This window comes from Rhamphochromis longiceps, linkage group LG19 (genome assembly GCF_057381845.1).
Source record: "Rhamphochromis longiceps isolate RC_006_pf linkage group LG19, R_longiceps_female_GT1.1, whole genome shotgun sequence".
Lineage (NCBI taxonomy): Eukaryota > Metazoa > Chordata > Actinopteri > Cichliformes > Cichlidae > Rhamphochromis > Rhamphochromis longiceps.
In genome coordinates, this window is record NC_140575.1 from 2,313,621 (window position 1) to 2,337,544 (window position 23,924).

The 23,924-nt window shown below is 45.2% G+C and overlaps 1 protein-coding gene across 1 annotated transcript in view; it reads right to left on the reverse strand.

The window, feature by feature from the left end:
- bcl11ba (BCL11 transcription factor B a) overlaps window positions 1-23,472 on the reverse strand; it is a 35,245-nt gene extending 11,773 nt beyond the window's left edge. Inside the window, exons 1-2 of the mRNA XM_085391981.1 lie at window positions 22,750-23,472; window positions 15,017-15,508 (exon numbers count right to left, since the gene is read on the reverse strand). Coding sequence (XP_085248107.1) covers window positions 15,017-15,508; window positions 22,750-22,804 — 547 coding nt within the window. The 5' untranslated portion in view covers window positions 22,805-23,472. The remainder of the gene's footprint in view (window positions 1-15,016; window positions 15,509-22,749) is intronic.
- Between the last annotated feature and the right edge of the window lie 452 nt (window positions 23,473-23,924).

The window sequence follows — 23,924 nt, forward strand, 5'->3', positions numbered from 1 at the left end:
TTTTCTCTTCTTCTATTGTAGAAATGAATCTCATGTAAACAATAACACACCTTTGACGTTACGTGAGTAAATCTCTGTTTTCCTCGTCCACACGTAAACGTAAAAACAGAGTTTTTAAAATCGCAGTTTTCAGTGATCGACAACGCCATGTACGTGTGGACGAAAGGCCCAAACGTAAAAGTGACACGTATGTATATTTGAAGAGGCAAACCATGACTTTTACTGTATCACTGTTTCAAAGACTGTACTCAGCTCTCAATAGCTGGGTTGTTTTTCCCAAATACTACATGAGATTACTGCAGTCACTGCTGTCAGTAGCTGGAGGAGCCGTGTTTTGCTTAAAAAGCAACACCTCAAAAGTCCAACCTGACAGTTGGAACAAAGTGCATCGACATCCAGAATCAACATTATTTAGACACTGCTGCTCTCTGTTCCCTCACTCTGTCTCAGCATGTGCTGAACTTTAGCATTACCCCATCTTCTCTGCACGTTATCCAGCCAACAAAGGATTATGGTTGTGCAAGGTGTGCGCACACAAATGTGTATACAAGCCGTGCACTCATGACAAATCAAGGAGGGGGTGGGAGGGAGGGGGCTTTGACATTCTTGGGATGTTAAAGGAAGGCTTAGCTCATCACAGCCAAATTAGAATGCATTTAGCTCATTAGGGAAGTGGAGCAGCAGTGAGAGAAAGAAGAGGACAAAGACGAGATGCTCCGTCCCTCTCGCCACATGACAAGTGGTCCTGTAGTCAAAATGAGGGGGTGAGATGCAATCCAAAACAAACTGCTGCAGCAAGCTGTGTGTGTGTGTGTCCCTGTCTCTGTGCCCTGTTAACAAATTAGAGGGATTACCAGAGGAGAGTGCCAGAGCATACCAGCTAATCCCACACACTGGCCCGCACCACTGCACCTGGGGAGCGCGCATGAAGCTGTGTGTGTGTGTGTGAGGAAGAAGCTGTCACCAATAGACTCTACACAAGGCTTCATCCTGCCCAAACACAGCCTCTGAAGCCTGTGGGGGGTGCGCCTAATCCTGGACACACTCATATGCACATGGCATGGAGGAGCACCTGATACCTGTCACTCTTTCAGCGTGTGGACTTTGTGTTTACAGTTGAAAGTAAGCCGGGACCTTACAGGAGCAAGGATGATCTGGCAAGTGGGAGGTGCACTTAGATACGTGGTTAACTGATAGAGTACAGATGTGGCACATAAAAGGTAAATCCACCCCAACTCTCCAGGACAACAGCTGATCCGTCCGTGTCTGTGCTGCTTCTGCTAAACGGAGAAACAAGAACAAACATGTTTGCATTACTTAAAAAAAATGCCCAGCGCTCAGGATCGTGGAGAGTCTGGGTTTTGTCTGTGGAGGTGAAGTCATCAACATCTTGTCAGGTGAAGACTTGGTTTGGTTTCTGTAGCCACAATAAAGAAACGCTGCCACGAGCTTGATTCCACTAAGACGGCAGTCCAACACATTTTTGGAACCCCTCGCCATCTCCTCTATGTCTCCCTGTCACCTGTCCCGTCCAAATCCCTCCCCACCCATCCTCCACCTCCTCTTGCACACTGCCAAGTGGGAGTCTCCTGGAACACACAACACACACATATGCTTGCAGCTCCGTCCAAGACTATGATGTAGCGGCGCACCTCCTGTTTGAATAAGACATATTACAGCTTTGCCTGACACCAGCAAGAGAAGAATTTCTCTCTCTGTTGTTCTGGTGCCTTTCTCCCTCATTTCATCACAAACCAGGTTCATGACTTTAACACTGTTCCTCGTGATCAGCTTCACCTTTTCACCCACCACAGCGTGGTAATCTTTAGCAGCTATTTAAACGTCTTCTCCCCTAAAACAGACATATTTGACTTGACCAACTTAATCTGTGGACGCAGAAGCAGAAGTACAATAGGGGGTTAATGGTGGAGGAGTGTAGACTGGGCTTTGAATGTTTTGGTCAGACTCCACTTGTTTATACAGAAACAGCAGTGAGAAGTAGGAGCAGGAAGGAAAGTGGGGCAGGTCGAGAGCAGATCCAGACCAGAAGGGGGTTAGGGGAGGACATGGATGGAGGGATGATGAGACAGGTCTGTGCTGGAGGCCCTTATAAGGGCTACATGACTGGAGAGCTCCTGAAAGGCTGGGTTGTTAACGCTCAAGTATATACCTGCAGGCAGGGGGGGCCCATTATATAATGTAGCAGAGTCATACTGATTCATAGCATGCAGTGATTTCAATTTCATCCACCAAGTGAGCACAGAGCCTTCCAGGATACACTTACACCTGCTGGTGGCATGCTCCGAGTGAAATCTTATAACGGAAAAAAGGCTAAAAGGCCAAAATGCACGTAAGTGAGCTGAAACATAACAACTTTAGTTTGTGGCTGAGATGCCCCCGAGTGGTGACTGGGTGGATCGTAACAGTTTCACATGTCTGTATTCAAAGCACATGAAAACTAGTTTAACTGCAGCTTAGAAAATCTAACAATCACCACGTGACTTACACAGAACCAGTTACGACAGACAGTAAACTGGTCGGCCATCTGTGAACAGCTGACATGGTGTGACTGGTTGTTACCATCAACACTGGTTAAGTGCTAAAGTACAGCAGCTTGTTAGCTCAAGTGTTTTGTAGGAGGAATGCACGACAGCCAAACATGTATTTTAGTAGTTAGTCTTGTACCAAAGCCAGGCCGCATTTACTTTGTTTTTCGTTGCAGGTTAGCATGAAGAGAAGTTTGAACATCAGCTAACTTACAGAAGGAAAAGGAAACTGAGGAAAACTATCACTCAGTGACAAAGATCATCATTACCTTAGAAACTGAATGATTCCTCCTGCCATTCCCAACGCCCACTGACTTTAGCCCCACGTTAACAAACCTTTCATTCATACTAACTCAGACCCTGTTATTCATCCTTCAGTTGGAAGACGATGTGAATCCTGTAGGTGTATGTCTGCATCTATATGTGAGGTTTGTATCAAAGCCCGAGCAGCTGTTTTCTCTCTTACAGACACTATACAGGACAGAGAATCAGAAAACTGCGTGGTTAGAGTTGGTTGGTGTGAGCCATCCTCATTAGACTGAAGTACGGACCATTTCGTTCAAGGCTGCTGGTTCTGCTCTGCTGCGAGTGTTTTTGTGCATGTGAGGGCTTTATCTTGGTTTTGCTAGCACGATCGCATCAGGACTCACTCGGCACATTTCCCACGCCATTGAAGCTCCTCGTTGCAGCCAGTTTAGGAAGTCCACACAGGTTAAGGCCACCTGTCACACGTTATCCACTGACCACCCACAGCTGAAAAAATCCCTCAGACACTGCAGTTTTCGTCAGTGGGGGTCAAATAGCATTTAGATGCCATAGTAGTGTGCTGTGGGGCAGGGGTAGCAAATGCATGGACAAGCCCTTTGACGATTAGACGGGGTGTGAGGGAACACCTGCCAAATTACAATGATCTCACATGCCTTTAATTTGCCAAACATTAAGTGGAGAAAAAGGGGGAATTTAAGGATCCTGCAGGATCACAAACACAGGAGTGCATATGAAGGTGATCCTAAAATTAACGATCCCAGTAACTCCGTGCACGAGAGAGATTTAAGTAACAAGGTGGGCTTTTATTTTGAAGTGCCAGTGCAGAAGGGCCAGAGAGAAACACTGAAGAAAAGATCTGCCTGTTTCTCATCAGAGGGCTGCTGCCAGTTATTGGCCTACAGCCAGCATTGTTTACTTGGCCGGCCCCCTCAGCCTCGCTCTAAACACCAAATTATCCCAACAATTGGCAATTTTAGTCGAACCCACAGGTAAGAAAGGCCGCTCCTACAGGGGAGATGCTCACATGTGCTCTTGCTGCCTAAATAACAACAAATATTTATGAATGCATTACTCGCGTTCCTGTGAAACGGGACGCGGGCTGTTTTCTCCGAAGAAAAACTCCACGTTATTGATTTATTTACAGATTTATTTATTTTTTAAGGAGCATGAGAGATGGCAGCAGCCGAGATTCTCTCCTCCAGCCCTCTTTTTGTTATCTGTGATGTTGCTCAGAGAAATCAATAGAACAACTGTAGCTAGCAAGCTTTGTTTATCCTTTCCTCTAAGTGAATAATTCAGGGGTGTCAGCAGGGGTGAGGCAAAGCTTTGATACAAACGAAAGGGTTTGCTGTTTCTGGGAGGGGGAACTCTAACTCTCTCTTTGTCCCCCCAAAAGTCTGGAGGAGATGAGACACTGAGAGCAGCTAAAGGGTCCAAAGACTGCGAGAGACCACCGCTCTGATTCTGCAGCACTAGAACGTCCCTCACACAAAATAAGTGAGTGTGAGCACTGAAGGCTGAAACACTGGACGGTGTAAGAACAACACAACAAAGGAGAACGTGTTACTGTGGCAGAGGAGCTGCACTAACTGGTTTTAAGGGTTTTACAGGATTTTAAAAAACACAAAGGGAGAAAAGAAAACGCTCTAAAGCTTCTGTTATGAACTTTCTTTGGCAGTTTTAAAGGAGTGATGCAAAAGTGATGCTAGAAGCTTGAGCTGGTTTATATTTGGGGAATTTTAGGCATACTGGTCAAACTGGCTGCAGCTGAGGAGGAAGAGCAGTTGGAAGGTTGTTGGTTTGATGCCTGCCCACATGACAAACGTCCTCTGTGGTTCATCCGTCAGTGTGAGTGAGTGAATGAAGCATGTTGTACAAAGGGCCAAACAGCCCGTTTAGCATTTTAGCCTCACAGCTCTTCTGTCTCTGTTTGGAAACACAAGTGCAAATTCATTTAAAGGAGTAGATCCAGGTTTAGGTCACCAGAAGATCTCAGCCTGAACCTCAAGCTGTAGTTGTAGCTTTTAAGAAATACTTCACCTATCCACAAATGCATTTTTCCATATTTCCAAAGTGTAGGTCAGGGTTACCCCCTAACCTCAGAGAGTTACAGGAAAATGCAGCAGCCACACAACAGAACAGCAGCTCTTTAGTTTCTGTCATAAAACACAGGAAAGGTTTAAATTGCTTGGATTATGTGTCCTACCTCCTCATGTAAAGCCAAGGCAGTAAGTATGTGAAACCGGAGAGATTTAAAGCCTTCTAAACAAGGGGATCATCATGTATTTGTCAGGCTATGTCACCCTCAGCTCTGCACACACACACACCTACATGCACACACAATGAGGCAGCAAACATTTCCAGCAAAGTGGCTAAACCTCAGCGTCCCACCTTCGCCACGGATGCACAAAAGTCCTCGCTCGCTTGTAATTGAGGTTTAAATCTTTTGCTAACATCCTTCCATCCCTCACTCTTCACCAAACATGGACTGCACCAACACAGGGCCCCTAATCCTTCCCAGTTTAACCAAGTGAGAAATTAGCTTTTGTTAAGTGGTGATTTGGCCAGTGTTAAATGCCGACAGGCTATTGTAGAGAAGAGGGGCGGTCATGAGTCTCCCTCAAACTCAGCAAAACACTTGGATAATCCCATCGTGTCCGTGCGGCTGGACTGGGAATGCTGCTGCCTGCTAGTGAGCAGTGACAGTGCTGGCAAATTATTTTTAGTCGAGAGCTACGCCTCTCCCTGTTTGGTGTAAAAAGGTTTGAAGCATCACTGGGCTGCTGTATATGTTACCTGTCTTTGAGGTGTTGTGTCTGCTTTGCAGCGTGCACATGCTTCCCCGATCCTCCAAAGCCCTCTTGTGCTACCATCCGACTTCACAAAATCAAATCTTGGATGCAGAGTTGCAGCAAAAACCAGCAGTGTCAACGTGACACAGGTGGAGATTCAGATCCTCAAAGCTGGTGAGATAAAGTAGGTTGTTGTGGTGGTGCAGACAAGACAAAGCACGGTGCTGTCTGTGAGACACAGCAGAGACATCCCTTGGTCTCAGTCCGAGCAAAGTTGAGCAGTTAATTCAGAGAAGTCTGGGATTACGGGTGTTATGACAAAGCTGGGAGGCATATCCAAACACCAAATATGAATAATAATAAAGTTCTGTTAGACTAAACTGACGCTGACTAGCTTGCTAGTTTCCTATGACCAGTGTCAGCCCAGATGACTCTGCACGTTTCAGGCAGGCATATGCTTTACAAATGCAAAAATGCGTCTTTGCTTCACCTTTGTTGCTGCAAATTAGATGCAAAAATCCAGTGTCTCATGCTAACGACAAGTTCTTTTATTTATTTCAGCCCAAGTGGAGTTTCCTGTACAAAGTGCGCTTGTGTGGAACACTTTCCAGATACCAGAAATAGAGCTTGCCAAATAGGTGAGTGTGGAATTCTAGTGCTATTCTTTCTATTTTTACACTGCAGGGATGCACTTCCTCTCTACAAGTGCATGAATCCCAGCACACTTATCCCACTTTGCTGTATTTAAATTTTAATTACGGCTCCAGCATTGAAGTGATTCTCGTATATTTCAGGCTTGCAAAATTTGAAAGCATTGTCTGCATATTTCGATGTTGCAAAGGCTAAATATATTTTATGGTACTGAACACATAGCATTGAACATGCAAAGAAAACACAAGCATCCACGTGACATTAATATGTTTCACACTGCTGTGAACTCTTTATGAACCTGGCAGTTTTATCTGCGAGCCCTCTGCAGTGCGCCCTCGTGCACTCATGACTAAAGACTGGTCCTTTACCAGCACTGTGACAGTTTCTTAACACAGATCAGTCACAATGTTGGAAAATTACAGATAAATAATTGTGACCGGTGTCACTGAACCTTCCTACACTTCAACTTAACACAAAGTTGATACTGACAGCAAAATTACTGCTGCTGTAATAATACGATAATAATCGGCTGCGTTTGACACGACTACAGAGGTTATGTGTTTATAAAATTGCACACACACAGACACACAGACACACAGACACAGACACACACACACACACACACACAGACACACACACACACACACACACACACAGACACACAGACACACACAGACACACACACACACACACACACACACACACACACACACACACACACACAGACACACACACACACACACAGACACACACAGACACACACAGACACACACAGACACACACAGACACACACACACACACACATTGCAACGACAGAGAATGCCACTGTATCCCTTCCTTGAGGGGCTCGGTGCTCAAATGTCATCAGTCAGTGAACGCACACGCACGTATAGCTTTGCGTCCCGTCATTGTCACCTCCACAAAGCCTTCCAGTCCACCTCCTTCTCTTTCTTGTCTCTCTATTCACGTCTCTTCACAGACTACCTGTCTGACAACAGCTCAGGCACACAACAGGAAACAAAATGATACCAAGTGCTTTATCGCCACCCGATCTGATCTGCCATTGTCAAAGAGGCCAACACGCCATAAGAGAGACTCTCCCATTAACTGAGGGCTTATTCACTGAGAAACCAAGACTTTGCACAGACGATCGGTTCTGTGTAAAGTGATCCTCACAGCTCTGACGACACGTGCAGTGACTGGTCAGCATGTCCTCACCTGTTACCTGCCACAGTTTTCACAGTAACCTCCTATATTTAAAAGTGAAGTACTGTTATTATGTGATAATATTATGAGTAACTGTATGGTTGTATGTCATTGTGAACATGGAATGAGAGCCCTCACTGTCCACTATAGGAGCATGACTGTGGCCTTCAGCCTTGTGTGAATTGATCTTGTGTCACTCGCACACTGTCAGAGCTGTGACGCACCAAGAGGACATTTCACATATTTGTGTTTTTCAGAAAGACCACACATGATTTCAGATTTCAGGACTTGTGCGCTCAATAAAAAACCTAAACAGTGTTTGACATGGAGACTCCTAAAAAGTCAAATCATTTTTAGTAAAGCATCCAGCCTGCGGGTCGACACTAACAGGGTCCGGCTTTAATTTGTTGTTGTGTTCGAAGGAATAATGGAAAACATAACGTTTCTCTTCTTGCAGTTTTGCTTGATTTTTGAAGCAGAACATGATGCTTACATTAAAAGCTCAATATGAAAAGCAAAGATGCAAAAAAAAATAAATGAATGCCTGAAATGGAGCAGGAAGAAACTGTAACTGTGAGGTTTGTTGAACCTGAGCAGGTCTGTGGGGAATTCAAATAAGCCAAGAAAGCTTCTAAAATCAGCCTTCGTTCACTTATGAAGATGCTGCTTTACACAGCTGCATTTCTGCAGCTATGAAACAAGCCAAAGAAAAGAGCTGACATCACATCTGTGTCGTCGTTACAGCCTCGACAGACCCGGTCACCCAGGAAAGCTGAGGCCGTGCCGTGGCTTTATTACAGGTAGAGTTTTATCACAATTATATTTACAGATAAAATGAGAAACTGCAAATCAAATTACATCACATATAAAAAAGCATCAAGTCCTGATCAAACCCAGCACAGTCTGAGGAGTCTGCTGTTTGAAATGTAGAACCCAGAGTAAACAATAGACTCACAAATGGCTGCCTGCCAGGCTCTGTGTGCATGTGTGTGTGTGTGTGTGTGTGTGTGTGTGTGTGTGTGTGTGTGTGTGTGTGTGTGTGTGTGTGTGTGTGTGTGTGTGTGTGTGTGTGTGTGTTGTACAGTAGTAGGAGAGGATTTTACTGGAAAGCTCTTTTCACTAAGATTAAAAAAAAGAAAAAAGTTATAAGCGGAAAGAGAAATGGTGCCCGAAAAGCAAACCGCACCAATCTGCCGTCTATTCTGCTTTGATAAAGCCCCAAACACAGCCGAACGCTCCACCTTCATCATCTCCACATCCCTTCAGCCTCACTTACACACAGATACAGAGCGCCTCCTCCACCAATCTCATCACAGGCGCCAGGACATCAATTTTTGCAAGTCGCCCAAAATTACCATGCATGAATGCAAAAAAGGCTGATCAGGAGTAATTAACATGGCTTCATATGCAAATTTTATTAATGCAGAACTACAAAGTCATTATGCAAATGAAGGTTTTGCCGAGCCTCTTGACAAATACTCCAGCCATCTCAGCCGGGATGGATGACAAGTCTGCTCGCTCGGTTTAGACTGCAGGGATGCCTGTGTGTTTAAGTCTAGTTAGCGGATTACCACTGGTTAGTGCTGGTGGCTACCTGTGTGTGTGTGTGTGTGTGTGTGTGTGTGTGTGTGTGTGTGTGTGTGTGTGTGTGTGTGTGTGTATAAACTGTGTGATTAGGGAAGTGGCTAATGGCTAGCAGCAGAGTAATGAACCTGAGATCCAGGGAATGGGGCGTGGGTGGGGGTATGAATATGCATGATGCATACTGGCTTTGATGATTAAAGAAAATTTTAATATTTAAATGAGTGCATGCAAAGTGATTAACAGCCGAGCGAGGCGACATGGCAAAACAGGCAAAAAGGGATTTTGAGCAGGCAGAGACGTACGAGGTGCTCCGTTAACGATAAATATGCTCTTTCTTCCTCCGTCTGCAGGTCTGTCCGTCTCACACAGTGTCCACCAGAGTTTCTTTACAAGAAGTGGATTTGATGCTTCAAAGAGAAACACGAGCAAGCTTAAGGTTCAGCAGGGCCCATGCAGGCTTCAGTTCCTTAAACGCGGTGAGTCCGGCTGCACGCTGCTTCATCTGGATTCTTATTGGTCTGTTGTCCAAAACGGGACAAATTCAGTGAGACTCAGAGCGCCGGCACGACTCGGTCATCGTTGGCTCTTTTAGTGTTTTCACGCTGCTTTCGTGTCCATTACGGCCACTTTGAGGTAGCAGCACTGTTTACACCCAACCAGCTGTCAGTCAAAATAAGGAAAATGTAATGTTTAAAAAGGATTTTAACATCATTCACGATGATACTAACGTTTGAATATGACGAGCATCCCCACACTACACCATGTTCACTGCACAGCTTTGAATCCCACTGAGACCCATAATGATGTCACTCAGAGCTTGTTGGATAGCATGAATTGTGGGTGTTTGGAGGGTTTTAGCACCGTATGAGTTCCCTGTTAGCATGCAGCATCCAAAGGTCAGTGAGCTATGAGTACGGCTAGCTGCTTGACAGTCGCATTGGTTTGTCTATTAATGTTAAACAGAGTGTGTTGTTTGACGTGTGTGTGCCAGTGTTGATGCTATTTCCAAATTTATGCAGGGACAAAAAAAATATGAAGAAGTTTATCATGAAACTTCCACCCGTCTTGTGTGGATGTTTCAGGGTGGAAGCTTTAAGTGAAACTGACTGTTGTGTGACCCGTCCACAGCGGACCTCCTCACCCACTCACACTCACAGCCCGGCTACAATCTTCTATCATGGAAATGAGTCATAATCAGTGATGGCCGGCACTGTGTGACTCATTAAACGCACTTTCTTTACTTCTTCAGTTGTGTGATTCCACACCTCTCTGAGCCTATTAGAGATGCGTCAGGCCTGTGCGATGTGAAAACAGCCGCATTTACGTACACAAACCCGAACTAGCCAAAGCACACACACACACACAGTGGGCAGGAGAGGCAGAACGAGAGTGAGGGAGAGAGCGAGCAGCACAAACCAGAGTGATTACCACTTCAAAAAGGCCGTCGCTCCATCCGAGAGGCCTCCCAGCTTTATTGAAACAATGTGAAAAAACAAGAGCAGCAGGGACCGCAATGCCTCTAAAGTACAGGCTGCTATATCAAACACACACACACACACACACACACACACACACACACACACACACACACACACACACACACACACACACACACACACACACAGCACCGTGGCTCTTTGTTAAGTCTTTGTACAGTTTCATTTGGAAGATAAATAAGCATATGGTAAATATTTTAGGGACATGCCACTGTGCTCAGTCATTATTTATTGAAGATGTGTGTGTGTGTGTGTGTGTGTGTGTGTGTGTGTGTGTGTGTGTGTGTGTGTGTGTCCATGTGAAGAATATTTATATGAGATTCAAACACAGACAAACACTCCTAAAATGTGTTTTTTCAATATGTGAAAAATTGCACATCCCCATTGGAAACAAAGTGCATTAATTATTCTGTTTTCTTAATCTGTGTGTGTGTGTGTGTGTGTGTGTGTGTGTGTGTGTGTGTGTGTGTGTGTGTGTGTGTGTGTGTGTGTGGCGCTGTCGGGTGCTAAACACTCGTCAGTGATAAGTGTACGCAGCATGGCGGCTGAGCGCCTCATAGTAAAAATGACTTCCTTCTCTAATCCAAACTGTCAGTGCAGCACCTCTGTGAAGCCGCCAAGAGACCTCACGCCTGGTCACCTGGGAAAGCCTGGAGGGCTTTGGACGTCAGGGTTGCAAGTTAAAATCCTAAAGCCTCCTGCAAGCCGAGGTATCCTGTCAGCGTGCACCTGCTTACACAGCGCTGACAAAAGGTTGGTTCAGCTGTTTGAATGCATCTCTGCTGACGTACGAAAACTCGGCCCGGTTAGTTATCTAATGCCTTTGTTAGAACGCTGGGCTTATTGTGGTTTGGGGTGTTTGTGCTTGATGTTTTTGAATATTCACTCCTTGTGAGGAAGGTTTAGATGATGCTTCCTCCGAGCTGTGTCTGTTTGTCTGTCTGGAAGGAAGCCGTGTGTGACGAGAGCAGAGAGAGCAAAAAGTACGCTTTCAAATTTCTCTGCATGATGGTTTTACGTCACCATCACAGCACATCCAGTCTTTAACTGCAAGGCATGATGGTGATTCTCCTCATGGTTATAAAATCAGACAGGATGAAGCTTCAGGCTGAAGTAATGTAGAAATCTACATGAACTCAAAAATGAGAGAAGATTTGTGTCATTTAAGCAAAAACAAAAACGATTTTTTTTATTCTTTAAATCGGAGGAACGGCTTTTTTCTAAGTCTGAGTGAGTTTCAGCTACAGACAGAGGAGAGATGGGTGTGACCGGAAAACTCTTATTCATTCACATCGTGGTAAAAACCAACTGCACGTTTTCCTTTTGATCAGCCTTTCCAAACTGAATCAGGAGGTTTTTAAACAGGGCTTCTTGTGGGGAAAAAACAATAGCTGAAACAGAACAACACTGTGTATACAAACTAAAGCCGCTGTTCGTAATCCTTCAGCACAATAGCAGCGACGTGTTTCACAGCCTGAATGGAAAAGCTAGGTGCTCTGTTATTTCTCTGCACGCTGCTACCTGACAGACGGAGAGAGGAAAAGGAAAAACCCAGCAGCTCTCGCACAGCACAAACACTTCTTCTAATTTAGGGGTTAAAAGAAACTTGGCATGATGCTCATACACGTGTGCACACGTGTGCGTGTTCCATTTCACATGGAGGACAAATGAAAGTGTAAAAGCTTAACAATAAACGAGTAGTTTGACCTGCTGGGAGCCAATTACAAAGAAGTGTCGTCCGTCATGTCCCCGATCGCTTTCCCCATCTCTCTCGCCTCCCTCCCTGTGCTTTTGTCCCTCCCTCTTTCACCAGGTAATGAAAGGTGCTAAAAACATACGCTGAAGAAAAAGCCGCCCTGAGTTACAAAGAGAAAATTCCACCTGCCGCATTTCAATCCCCCAGTAATGACGAGAGGGGCTGAGAGCGCGCTCTCCAAATTAAACTCCAGCTTGATTAATAAATTGTTCTGTCTCCTGCTCGTGTTAATAAGGTGCTCGTTGGACATATTTCATGTGGAAACACCGTGGGTAATTTTCAAACATAAAATGTTATTGGAGCAATATAGTTTACAGTTGCTGCAGTGCACGTCCAATTGAGTCGCTAATACGTTTTTGCTTTTAATGTGAAAATTATTGCAGTTTCTGCTATAAAAAATATTGTGCAATTATATTTTCCAGTCTTCCAACGCAGCGCACATGGGGTTGATTTCATTGGAGGATGGCAGTTCGATACATTGCACACATTTAAACACAGGGTGGATATATATTTATGCACATAAATGTAATAATGCCGAGCCATGGCCAGTGCCACTCAATTAGCAGACATGCCTGAGCACAGCTCTGCACACGCTCGGGGACTGCGCTCCAGCTTTTTGCACCCCACAATTCAGACAGTTGCATTAAATGCAAAGCTGGAGCGTCGCTCCACGAGCTTCACGAGTGCAGGCAGCTGTGCTGTCCACAGCAGCAATGCACAGCTGCCCGGCAGAGCTGTAACAGCCTGGTAAAATATTGATGAAGTTCAGGCCCAGACACAGTGTTTACAATGCAGGCGAAACCGCCGTCCCGCTCACTGAGAGGCTCACCTGTGAGCCTCCTCACCTGGCTTTAGGCCAACACATTCATTCATGTTTCCATCCAAATGTCATAACCGTGTTACACATACATGACGTGATGTCAGTGGCGTTATAGCAAACAGCCCAACCCTGTGTGATAGTGACACGTCCTCTGACATCGTTCATGTGCTGATGTCTAATCTACCACTTGATTCGATACAATATGGATGCTGATCACATGTGACGACATTTCTTAATCAAGTTCATTTCAAAATAAAAATAAAATAAAATCATTTCCAAGCTTTCAGAGCTGTTTCAGTCAGGTGAGCCGGCACTAAAACCTCCCTAAACGTTGCATTTGTATTTGTCTTCTGTTTTAGCTCCGTTCATGAAGCGTTTAAGCTGATTCCACTAATCAGCTCGCTTCATATGTAGGTCTACATATAGGTGGTGAGATTATTGAGGAATGTGTAGGTTCACAGGAAATCAGTCTTTCATTATTTATTCATTCTGAATAATGCATGAAGACAGTAGCGATGCTAACCATGCTGCCTGTGCTAACAGACTGTTGGTCTGCAGGCCGAGCCTGCGATCCTCAAACTGACCTCTAGAAGAGCACGACAGGGTTATTGTCACAGGCTTCTTTACGAGTGTCTTGACTGGTTTGAGCGATAACTGCTGGTCCCACACACACACACACACACACACACACAGATGCTAAACTGCCTCTTTACTTCGCTGAATGGGGATGAAACTAGCCTCGTTTTAATCCCTCTTCCTGTCTTTTCCCACTTTTTCTTCTCCTCTCGTGCTGTTTTTTTCTGCCTGTGCTTATTTGAATTTTAATGAGCTTTTCACCTTTTTAAGCAGATGGCTTAGACTGGATTTCTCCATGAAAGTCGGGGTGAGTCTCTCTGTCATGTTTTGCTCAATTTGTTTCAACCGAGTCCTTGAGGGGGTTTAGAGATTTGCCTCCCTAATTTGCCTGTCTCACCCCTCTTCCTCGTCTGTCCCTCTGCTGTCCATGTCCTCTAATAAAATGAACGCCTCTCTTCCTCTGCTGAACGAGAGGACGCCATCACACAAACTAAAACTAAAACAGGGATATATTTAGACTGATGAAAAAACTGCTGGTTTGTTACTACCTAAAGGTTTTTCTTTGGAATTAAATAGTTCAGCATTTCGGGAAAACTAATCATTACCTATAACACATCTGGATAACAATGACAGTTTATTCCAGGTTCTGGCAGGCCACAAACTCAAGCTTATCCCAGCAGCTGATTTCAGTGCCAGACCACATCAGCTGATAAATGAAAAGCTGTTGTCAGAGGGGCCTCGTGTCCATGTGTGTGCATTGTGAACACGAGCTGATTCAGATGAAATGAGCTTGAACTTTCTGAGTCGGAGGGACCAGCCTGGGACGAACCTGCTCACACCTCCAAAGGTCACAGATGCTACATATGCGACAAAGAAGAAGCAAAAGTTGTGGTTGGTTTTTGTGGGAGGATTTGAGCTTTTCCCCTTTCTTAAAGAAACCAAACCTCAACCTGAATCTGGCAACATGCTGACGAGTCTGCACAGCAACGTTGTTCAGCAGAAAGTGAACATACGGTGCCCTCAAAAATGCTCCATTCCTGATGGTTTCTCTTTTTGCACATTAGTTTCACTTAAATTCTGTTTAAATCATCCAAAAATGTTCATGTTAGCCAAAGAAAACCTGAGTTTTTAAACTGTGCTTTCAATTATTCATGAAAATGATCTATTTACACCTACCTGGCCTGCCCTTATGTGAAAAAGCAACAAACGCAGCTGAAGCTGAACTGACTTCATGAATTTAATTACACATAAAAGTGACATTTGTGTATTTGTGCTCAGAAAGAAGAGGCTTTAGTGTGTTTCCCTGCGTACGTCACGTCTACCTGATAGCATGTTTTCCTGCTTCGGGCAAATTCCTTTGGTTGGTGTCTTCTCTCCTCTCTCACCTCGTTCCCCTCTTCCTCCCACCTCTTCCTCCTCTGGTGTCACCTGGATGCCGACCTCTACTGGCTCCAACACCTTTCTTAGCTCCACCCTCTGCGCGTAGTGATGAAGGCTCTGCAGAGTTGGACTGTCTCCTTGTCCTCCTCCTCCTCGGTCGTTCATCTTGTCATAACAGCCGTTGGTCAGCAGCGGTGTTTGGCACTGCTTCTTCTTGTGCTCAATGAAGAGGAGTATGTCGCCCAACGGGAAAGTCATCTGGCACTGGCCGCAAGTGAGCAGGTCATGGTCAGAGTGGAGGCCAGGCGGCAGCGTGTGAGCCAAGCTGGGGTCCAAAGCATGGGGACGTAGGCCAAGTGGATTGGAGGGCAGGGTGAGTGGGTTGGAGGGTAGGGATTCGGAGAGCAAAGCGCCATCTGGATGCTCCACCTCCGCTGCACGAGAAACAAAACAGAGGAGACACGTCAGAGTTAACCTGGGTGTATGTTCGCTCATCGCCTGCTGAAATCTATACATGACGCAAACGTGTAATTAGGTTACCACGTGTCTGAGCGACACACTTAAAGAGCTGCTCGTACAGCGCTGCGGTGACGACAACACAGAACGATCAGAGTCGTGACCAACGACCTGTTAGACCAGGCGGCATTCACTTAACATAAGGCTTAATGTGTGGTGGCTCCGACACAACAGTGCAGCTTCATACGTGTGCAGTCACGCCTCCATCACGCTTCGAAGCTTTTTCAAGACATCTAAAAGTCCAAGAAGGTGAATTTTCAGCCACCATCTCAAACACACCACAAACTATATATTTTAGAATTGTTCAATCTCAAACACAAAGTACACAATATACACCGCATACTGCTGCAGTGCACACACACTTTTATTTAGCCTCGCACCTGTGAGGAAGGAAGGAAAATGGGAATTCAGCAAAATTGTAAGTGAGAAGCTCTACACTAACTAGATCGAACCCCGGGTTGTGTCCACGTCTTTGCATGTATGAGAGTTCAGTTGAAACTCGTCATTTCTGAGAATGTGCTTGTTTAGTATGTGGTTATGACCCAAAGTGGGTCGCCGTACACGTTAGGAGTTATTACATGGTCTCAATTAAGACACACGTATTAGTCGTAAGCAGGGTTTTTTCAGTGTTTGTGAGTGAGCAGATGGGCTTTGGGCAGGGTTCTGAACGTTGCTGTGAAACAGCAGTAGGACAGCACATGTGTGGTGTTTGCAGAGGCCAACAGCTTCACCAGCGAGCAAGCTTTGTAAGTGAGGGCTGTCTCCAAAAGGAGCGAGAAGGTCTGAACGAGGCTGGAGGAACAACTGACCCTCTGAGGTAAAACGGGAATGCTGACGATGACGAAGAGCAAACGCATCACCATCACCTCTCTCTGTCTCTAATACAAGATGATGGATTAGCAGCAGGCTGGCCGTTTGTCTCAGCCTCCACATTAGAAATGCAAACAGATTTGGGATGTCAAACGTGGATGAAGGCTCCAGATGGAACACCCCACCCCTCTACGCCACCGTATACCTGTTTTAGGTCTGCTGTTAAACATTCAAAGACCATATTGTACTTGTATCGCATACAACACAGTACAAACATTCATCTGCACTGCAGTGTATGTGCTGCACTCATTATATGTTAGAGGATATCAGTCTGTGTGTGTGTGCGTGTGTGTGTGCGTGTGTGTGTGCGTGTGCGTGTGTGTGTGTGTGTGCGTGTGTGTGTGCGTGTGTGTGTGTGTGTGTGTGCGTGTGTGTGTGCGTGTGGCCTGCAGGCTGCAGCCATCTGTCCTGTACAGTGGTAGCATGTTTCCCAGTACTAAACATTAGAGAGAATAAAACCAGTGAGCTGACCTGGAACAAATCCAATCTACATGTACGGTGACCCCCCCCCCACCACCACCACCACCACCACCACCAATGCAAATCTCACCTCACATTAGAATTATGACTGATAGGGTTTTTTTAAAGAGCTGGTCTAAAGTCTGCATCAGTTTAACGAGGCTTGGGTGAGTCGGGTAAGAGCGATACGTAGATATGACAGGCAGCATATCAATACTATAACATAGCAGAAGGTTTGACCAGAGAGTTTTGTGTTAGCTGTGCGCTGAATAGATGAATTTATTTCATTGTTCTTCTGCTAAATGTCAGCTGTGCGTTAACAAGACCCTAACCTACACAAATCACCAGCGACCCGACGGATCTGAAGAAGGATTTGGGAATTCGGTGTTTGTAGGTTCTCTTAGTTTTGAATTCAGAGCAAATGTTTTCCCTCAGCAGGTGATCATCTCTGGGGTTGGTTCCCTCCGTCTCACCACCTTTCACCACACGTGTGCTGTAAATCCATGGAAATCTCTCACACGTATCCTTCACACAAACGGGAGCACATTGCTGGCCACATGCCCATCAAATATTTGTTTCCGCCTCTCCTCGAGAGCTGTTTTCATGATTTTACTTTTATCTGCCGCCACACTTAGGCTGATGGGAAAAGCACCAAAATTGCTCCCAGAACCAGAAAGATTCTGCCAGTTGAGACCAGTGATAATGGTGTGTGTGCGCGCGTGGGTCTCGACTTAAATGATCAAAACTCGACTTGGCTTCTGTGTTTTTTACCATTACCGCGTACACACACACACACACACTCTCTCTCTTAAATCAAGATATAATGTTTGTGGCTGAGACTGCACATCACACTCACACAGAGTAACACACTCCCTCACGGCACGCACTCAAAGCTGACGGCGGCTCGCTTACACGTCGACTGATAAACTGTTTATTTACCCGCACCGTCACTGTGTACTGTTACACACGTGTACACGCTGCTGCACGCACACTTTATTTATCTAAAATTATGAGCTTTTTATTGTTTTGCAAGAACGACTTTTCTTTGCGAAGAGCCGAGGCTGGTCCTGGACGTGACTCGCACACACGGTCGTACGTGACGGACCGTAGATGTCGGTGATAGCAGACGAGTGAAGACTCAAAGTGATGAAAATAATCTGCCACCGCAGAGACTGTCAACATTAAGATGTGCCCTCAGAACACTTTCGTCTAAACAGGAAGTGGCTTTCCGTACAAAGTCAGTGTTGAGATACAGTTTTTAAAACTTCACAGTCGCGTTTGGGACGTATATTTATTGTACGTGGCGACTAAAAGTTGTTTCATTTATTTGTAGATAATCCAGCTTCTTGTTCTTTTTATAAAAAATACATTTTCAACATTTATTGCAACATTTTAAACTCGATACTTCTGCTGTAAACATGTCGCTTTGTTTGCAGGTGTTAAAGGAAGCAACCGGCATCACGTCCCCCCCGGTTTCAATCTTCACTCACTTCCTGTCACCTCTCTTCTTCTACCTATGAGACTGAAAATGCCTCAGAAATGTTTGGCTTTAGTTTCCTTTTAGCTGAAACTTCAAAGAATCATTTTCAGTGTTTAGGCGATTAAAATATGCGAGGACGCAGTTTTACTCACAACCTGTTTTCAAAGTCAGTCGAGTTTGAAATAAACATCAATTTAAGGTAATTCAAAGTAACTCCTGTGTGCTGGGTGAGGTTTGGGTGACCATGTCGAGCCAATCAGGAGCGCGCTGCTGCCAAACGCACAAAGGATTGTAATGGTGTATTTGAGTCCACCGCCACAGCAGCGACAGCGAGTTACAGAGAGATGCGAGCAGAGCCACCTGCCCAGGAGGTGCTGCAGCGGAAAACAAGTGCTACTCACAAACACGCAGAGCAGCTGTGTCACTGGCTCATCTGCCGAAGAGCATAACTGAGTGTGAGGTGGACTTCAACATCCAGCTTTCACCTCTGTCAGGTGAAGACAGTGACTAATGCTTTTTGTTTGTTTAATTCTTTTTTTTTTGCAACATGCAAAAAAGGCTCATTTTCAGAATCAGCACATGCAGTCATTTTAATACTACAATTATTCTTTTACTCATTTAAATTTAAATGTTCCAAATAGACCAAAATACACAGAAATAAAAACAATCAAATAAACTTATATTTGCAGATTTCTAATGAAAAACGAAATATTATGAAATGTGTTTTAAAACAAAGTGCACGTTTGTCTGCAGAGCAAGAACACACAGGACAAAAATACATGCAGAAATATTTACACACAGGAATTTACTACAACTTTAAAATGTGGCTCCAGTCATACGCAATGACACACACACACACACACACACACACACACATGAAATGTGTCAGTCACTCATTGCTGTGAATCGACATGTATGCTCTAAATAAGAAGTGCCACAGAGAGGCAGACAGTCGAGTGTGCAGCTGTTGACAGTTAAGAGAGGTGAATGTGGTCTTTCAGCGCTGATGTCATCTGATTAACACACACACACACACACACACACACACACTCAGAGCACATTTCCACTTCTCTCATTGGCAGAGCACTGTGGCTCTGACAGCCTGAGAGCTCCCCCTAGCAGGAAGAGGTGCAGAAACAGAGAGAAGACAGACAGCTTACAAAGGTATGCAGGATATGTTGGAGTGTGTGTGTGTGTGTGTGTGTGTGTGTGTGTGTGTGTGTGTGTGTGTTATGTAGTGGTGTGAAACTGCGTGCACGTTAAATGAGTTCAGGCATGCTTTGGGGCAAACTTGCTGCATTCATCCGCTCACACACTCCACCTTTAAGGTTACATTTATATTTGTTCACATAAATGTTTAAATGTTTTCTAATTTCCAGCAACAATAAAAAGCTCTTAAATCATAATTTACAGGGAAGGAAAATTGTGGGAAATTTAAGGAAACACACATTTTATTTTTAACCACTAAAAAATGTGGTTGATGGTTTAAAACCCGGCAGCTGCGTAAATTACGTCTCTTTAGAAAAAACACACCACATCACCACGGACATTATTTATGTCAGTTTACAGTCGCCGTGGAAATAACATGATGAAATGTTTTTTTTTTGTTTGTTGTTGTTGTTTACCCTTTAAGTCGGGAGACATTTCTGAAAATAATGAGCATTAAACTATTTGGATTTTCATTACGTATCGTTCACAAACGTGACCCTGAATGAGCCACAGTGAAGCAGTGCATTTTCATTTGTGCTATTTGAACCACACCTCACCCAGAGAATGCTTAAAAGAAGGAGATGTTGACTTCTTTCTTCCCCTCTCTCTAACAAAGACATAGCCCCAGCAGGGTGCGTGGCTATTTGACAAGCCGAAAGGAAACATGCATCTCAAGTGGGCAAGTGCAATTTACACACAGCCCTCTGTGTGTGTGTGTGTGTGTGTGTGTGTGTGTGTGTGTGTGTGAGAGAGACTACAATGGCAGCTCTCGTCCTGTTTGTGTCTTTTCATGCTTAAATCAGCCTCTCAGAGCAAAGCCAGGCTTATTTGGAGTGAATGAGAAGCAGGAGGCACCTTCAGGTGTAAACTGTCTGCTGCTGCTACAAGAAAAAAAAATGCCCCCAAATCTGTGAGACAAACACAACAATATAAAGTCCTACTGATGAAGCTCCTGCCCCTGAGGGAATAGTTGCACCAAATTCCGCTCTGGGTGGCTTCTTGTTTGATTTTACTGTTATAGGGAAGCGCTGGGTTTGGTGCATATTTAGTGTAGATGTAGACGATAAACATGCAAGTGGTTCTTCCGTGTTCAGTGAGGGCAATGATCAGCTGATCAGCTCCAAACTGTGATCGCTTGTTGATTTAATCAACTGGAAAAAGGAAAGAATTTTTAAAACTGTGTGAATGATCTGCGATCAGAATCAGGAAGATTTGCAGGAAACTGGGAGCGTCGGAATGCACTTTGTGACGCCAAAGTGCACAAAATCTACCTCGGTGTTCCTGGCTCTTCCTGCATATATACTAAGAAGCAACTCTTCTTCTAAAGTGCACAGCTATTGTGTTGTGGTGTGTGTCGTGTTGCAAAATCCAAATTATAAATCCACGGCACGGAGAGCCAGGTCAGAGGGATTTTATCACCTGACAGCTCCGGAAGAATTCTTTGAAAATTTTGGCACGAGTGGAGGATTCACTCACGTGTGTTCATATGCATATGTGTGTGTGTCTGTTGACGTCTACGCTCACATAAATAAATGCATGTGTGTGTGTAAATCATAAATTACAGGATGTGCAGAAGCATGTTTCGTTGCTCATTTATTAACCTCCACCTTCATATTTCTTGTCTATCCGTCTGCTCTGAGCAGCAAAGGCTGATATCACAATGAGCCCCATTAGAAACTGGGCCTGCACCAGTGCTACCTCTGTCTGCTGCTAATGTGAGGGCACATTTTTAATCTAACTCAGTGACTTCAGGTGTTGGTCTCTGTTTGGGCCGACACCACGATGGCCTCGCAGCAAACAGATGCCTGTGTGGCCTCAAACCCCTGCATGCACTCAGGCTGAGAGCTAAATGTTACACACACTGAGGTGAACACTGATACACTGTAGTGTAAGTTGATCTGATCTGGCAGCCTTCACACAAGAGAAGTCTCCCCAAATAACCTGCAGCCGGAGCACAGAGGTGAGTAAAGTACCAAACATACAGATCGTAAAAAATAAAAAGAAATACAACCACTGCTTTGATGGAAAAGGAGATCGGCGACAACTGTGAAGATTTACTGTTGGTCTTCGTTTAAGTCCATCAACAAAACTGATCTGAGGCCAGAAAATATTATTTGACGCTGAGAAGTTTAGTGGCAAAGTGATCCTGTCATTGGAAATTAATTTGAGTAATTAAGACGTTAAATGTGTCGCATAAGTTTGTTTAAAAATAAATCAATAATAAGCTAAGAGGTGTTGGAAATTAACCTTCTGTGGAATTATCTCCGAGACGCCGTCACTCACTGTGTTCCGCTTTAACGCGCCGTGAGGGAAACCCTGAAACCCTTTTTCTTTCTTTCTTTTTTGCAGACCGATTAAATAATCCAAACCTGGCATTAATATTACAGCCACGGGAGGAATGAGCTTTGCATGCGTGCGGCAGAAAACAGCATGAGAGCGATGGGCCAATTAAACAGACGAACAGGACGGACTGGAAACTATAACGTGCAAAATTCAGAAGACGGCGATAAAAGAAAAGAGACGTGAAACGGAGCCGCTTTAAAATGTGCGCGAGGAAATAAAATTACGATTTTTTTTGACAACCCTGTTTGTTGAAAACGTGTAAAGTTCTCCGACGCTTCAGCGTGAAGGATCCACGCTGTCTTCATGAAAAAGAAATTAGCAGAATTAGCTCGAACGCATTTTTTCTAACATGAGGTGCGTTGTTTGTTTTTTTAACCTTTGTTTAATGTGTTCCGGGGAGCGCGTGAAGCTGAAAAACATTACAAATAAAGTGTAATTATCCGCGCAGTGATCACGCTGCTCGCCCCTCGTTTCAAACAAGAGGTGGAAGAATAAAGTTTGAAAAAAGTACAATTTCTCCACGAGCGATTTTTACAGTAAAAGTCCGACGCGGCTGTGGACGTTTTTTTACTCTAAATTCACTGTAATTATTTATAGAGAGTAAAAATCAAATAAACGCAAAATAAAGCGTTTATCTGATTTTGTCCGTAAACTGGGAGAGAGGAGAGGATGGCCTCGGGGAAGCAAACTTTCTGTTCCAGCTCTGAAAATATTCATTTTATCACCTGGAAAAAGTACTTCAATAAATCAGCTCCTCTGCACAGTCACGCGTGAAAAACTGAACGTGTCAACACTTACGCGTTATTTCTCTCTGGGACAGGTGCTGCGGATTCCCCTGCTTGCGTCGGGACATCGCCCTGGCATTTACACTGGCATCGCCCGGAGAGCGGCGCTGGAAGGGTCGGCTCTCCTTCTCCTCCTCCTCTTCCCGCTCCGGCTCCTATAACCGACCAATCCGCCCACAAACAGCCTGCTTGTCGGCCCCCCGAGCTGACCACTAGACGCTGGGCCGAATCTCGCCCTGGAGGTGATCTCTTCAGCGGGCAGTGGCTCCTGCGTTCCGCGGTGGCCGGCCGTGGCGCAGCGCCGGGCGCTCGTGCGGAGTTTGGTGCCAATGTGTCTGTGCGCCTCCTTTCTTCGATCTGAGGTGAGGGAGGGGGTCGCTGTTCTCTCCGTCGCTTTTACACCATCTGTCAGCGGCGAGCCGAGAGAGGAGCGGAGAGTGAAGGATGGAGAGACGGAAGGGGGCGAGAGGTCACCTCCTGATGGTCAGTGTCTACCTGTGTCCACTATCCGGCCACGCCGGACACTGCCCGCTCCTGCGCGGTGGAGTGCGTAAAAAAGGAATCCAGTTTTCTTCCCGGCACTTCTCGAAATGTGGCCAAGTGGCTGGCACTTCTACTGCACTGACAGCAGCGGCCGGGCGGGTGAGACTTTAACTGTTCGAGTCAAAGCGAAGCCACTGTGTTTGCTCTCTGTGAGTCCCGCATCCCCTGGACTGTGCGTGCGGCTCTGAGCGGCTCTGTGTGGCTCTCTGGCTTCTACGATGGGAGAAAACTCAAGTTCAAGTGCGGACGTGACGTTCAGTCTGCGGTGAGAAGGGAAAGTGGAGACTGAAGAGCACTGGGGGCGACTAGTGGTAGCTTTCACACACACACACACACACACACACACACACACACACACACACACACACACACACACACACACACACACACACACACACGTGGGTCTGTGGTGCGCACGGCAGCAGTGGTCAGAGTCGCTCAGGTAATCTCCGCCAATAAAGCCTCACTGCCGCATTTATTTCTGTTAAAGAGTGACCCGAGGGGCTTCCGTGCCGGCTGTCCACATGATGCTGGACTCTTTGCGCTCACATTTAAAATCCACGCACTTCCATAATGTCTCAACGTTACGCTACTTCACTTTGTCGGATCCACTTGTCCTAAATTCACATTTTTATTTGACCAAAT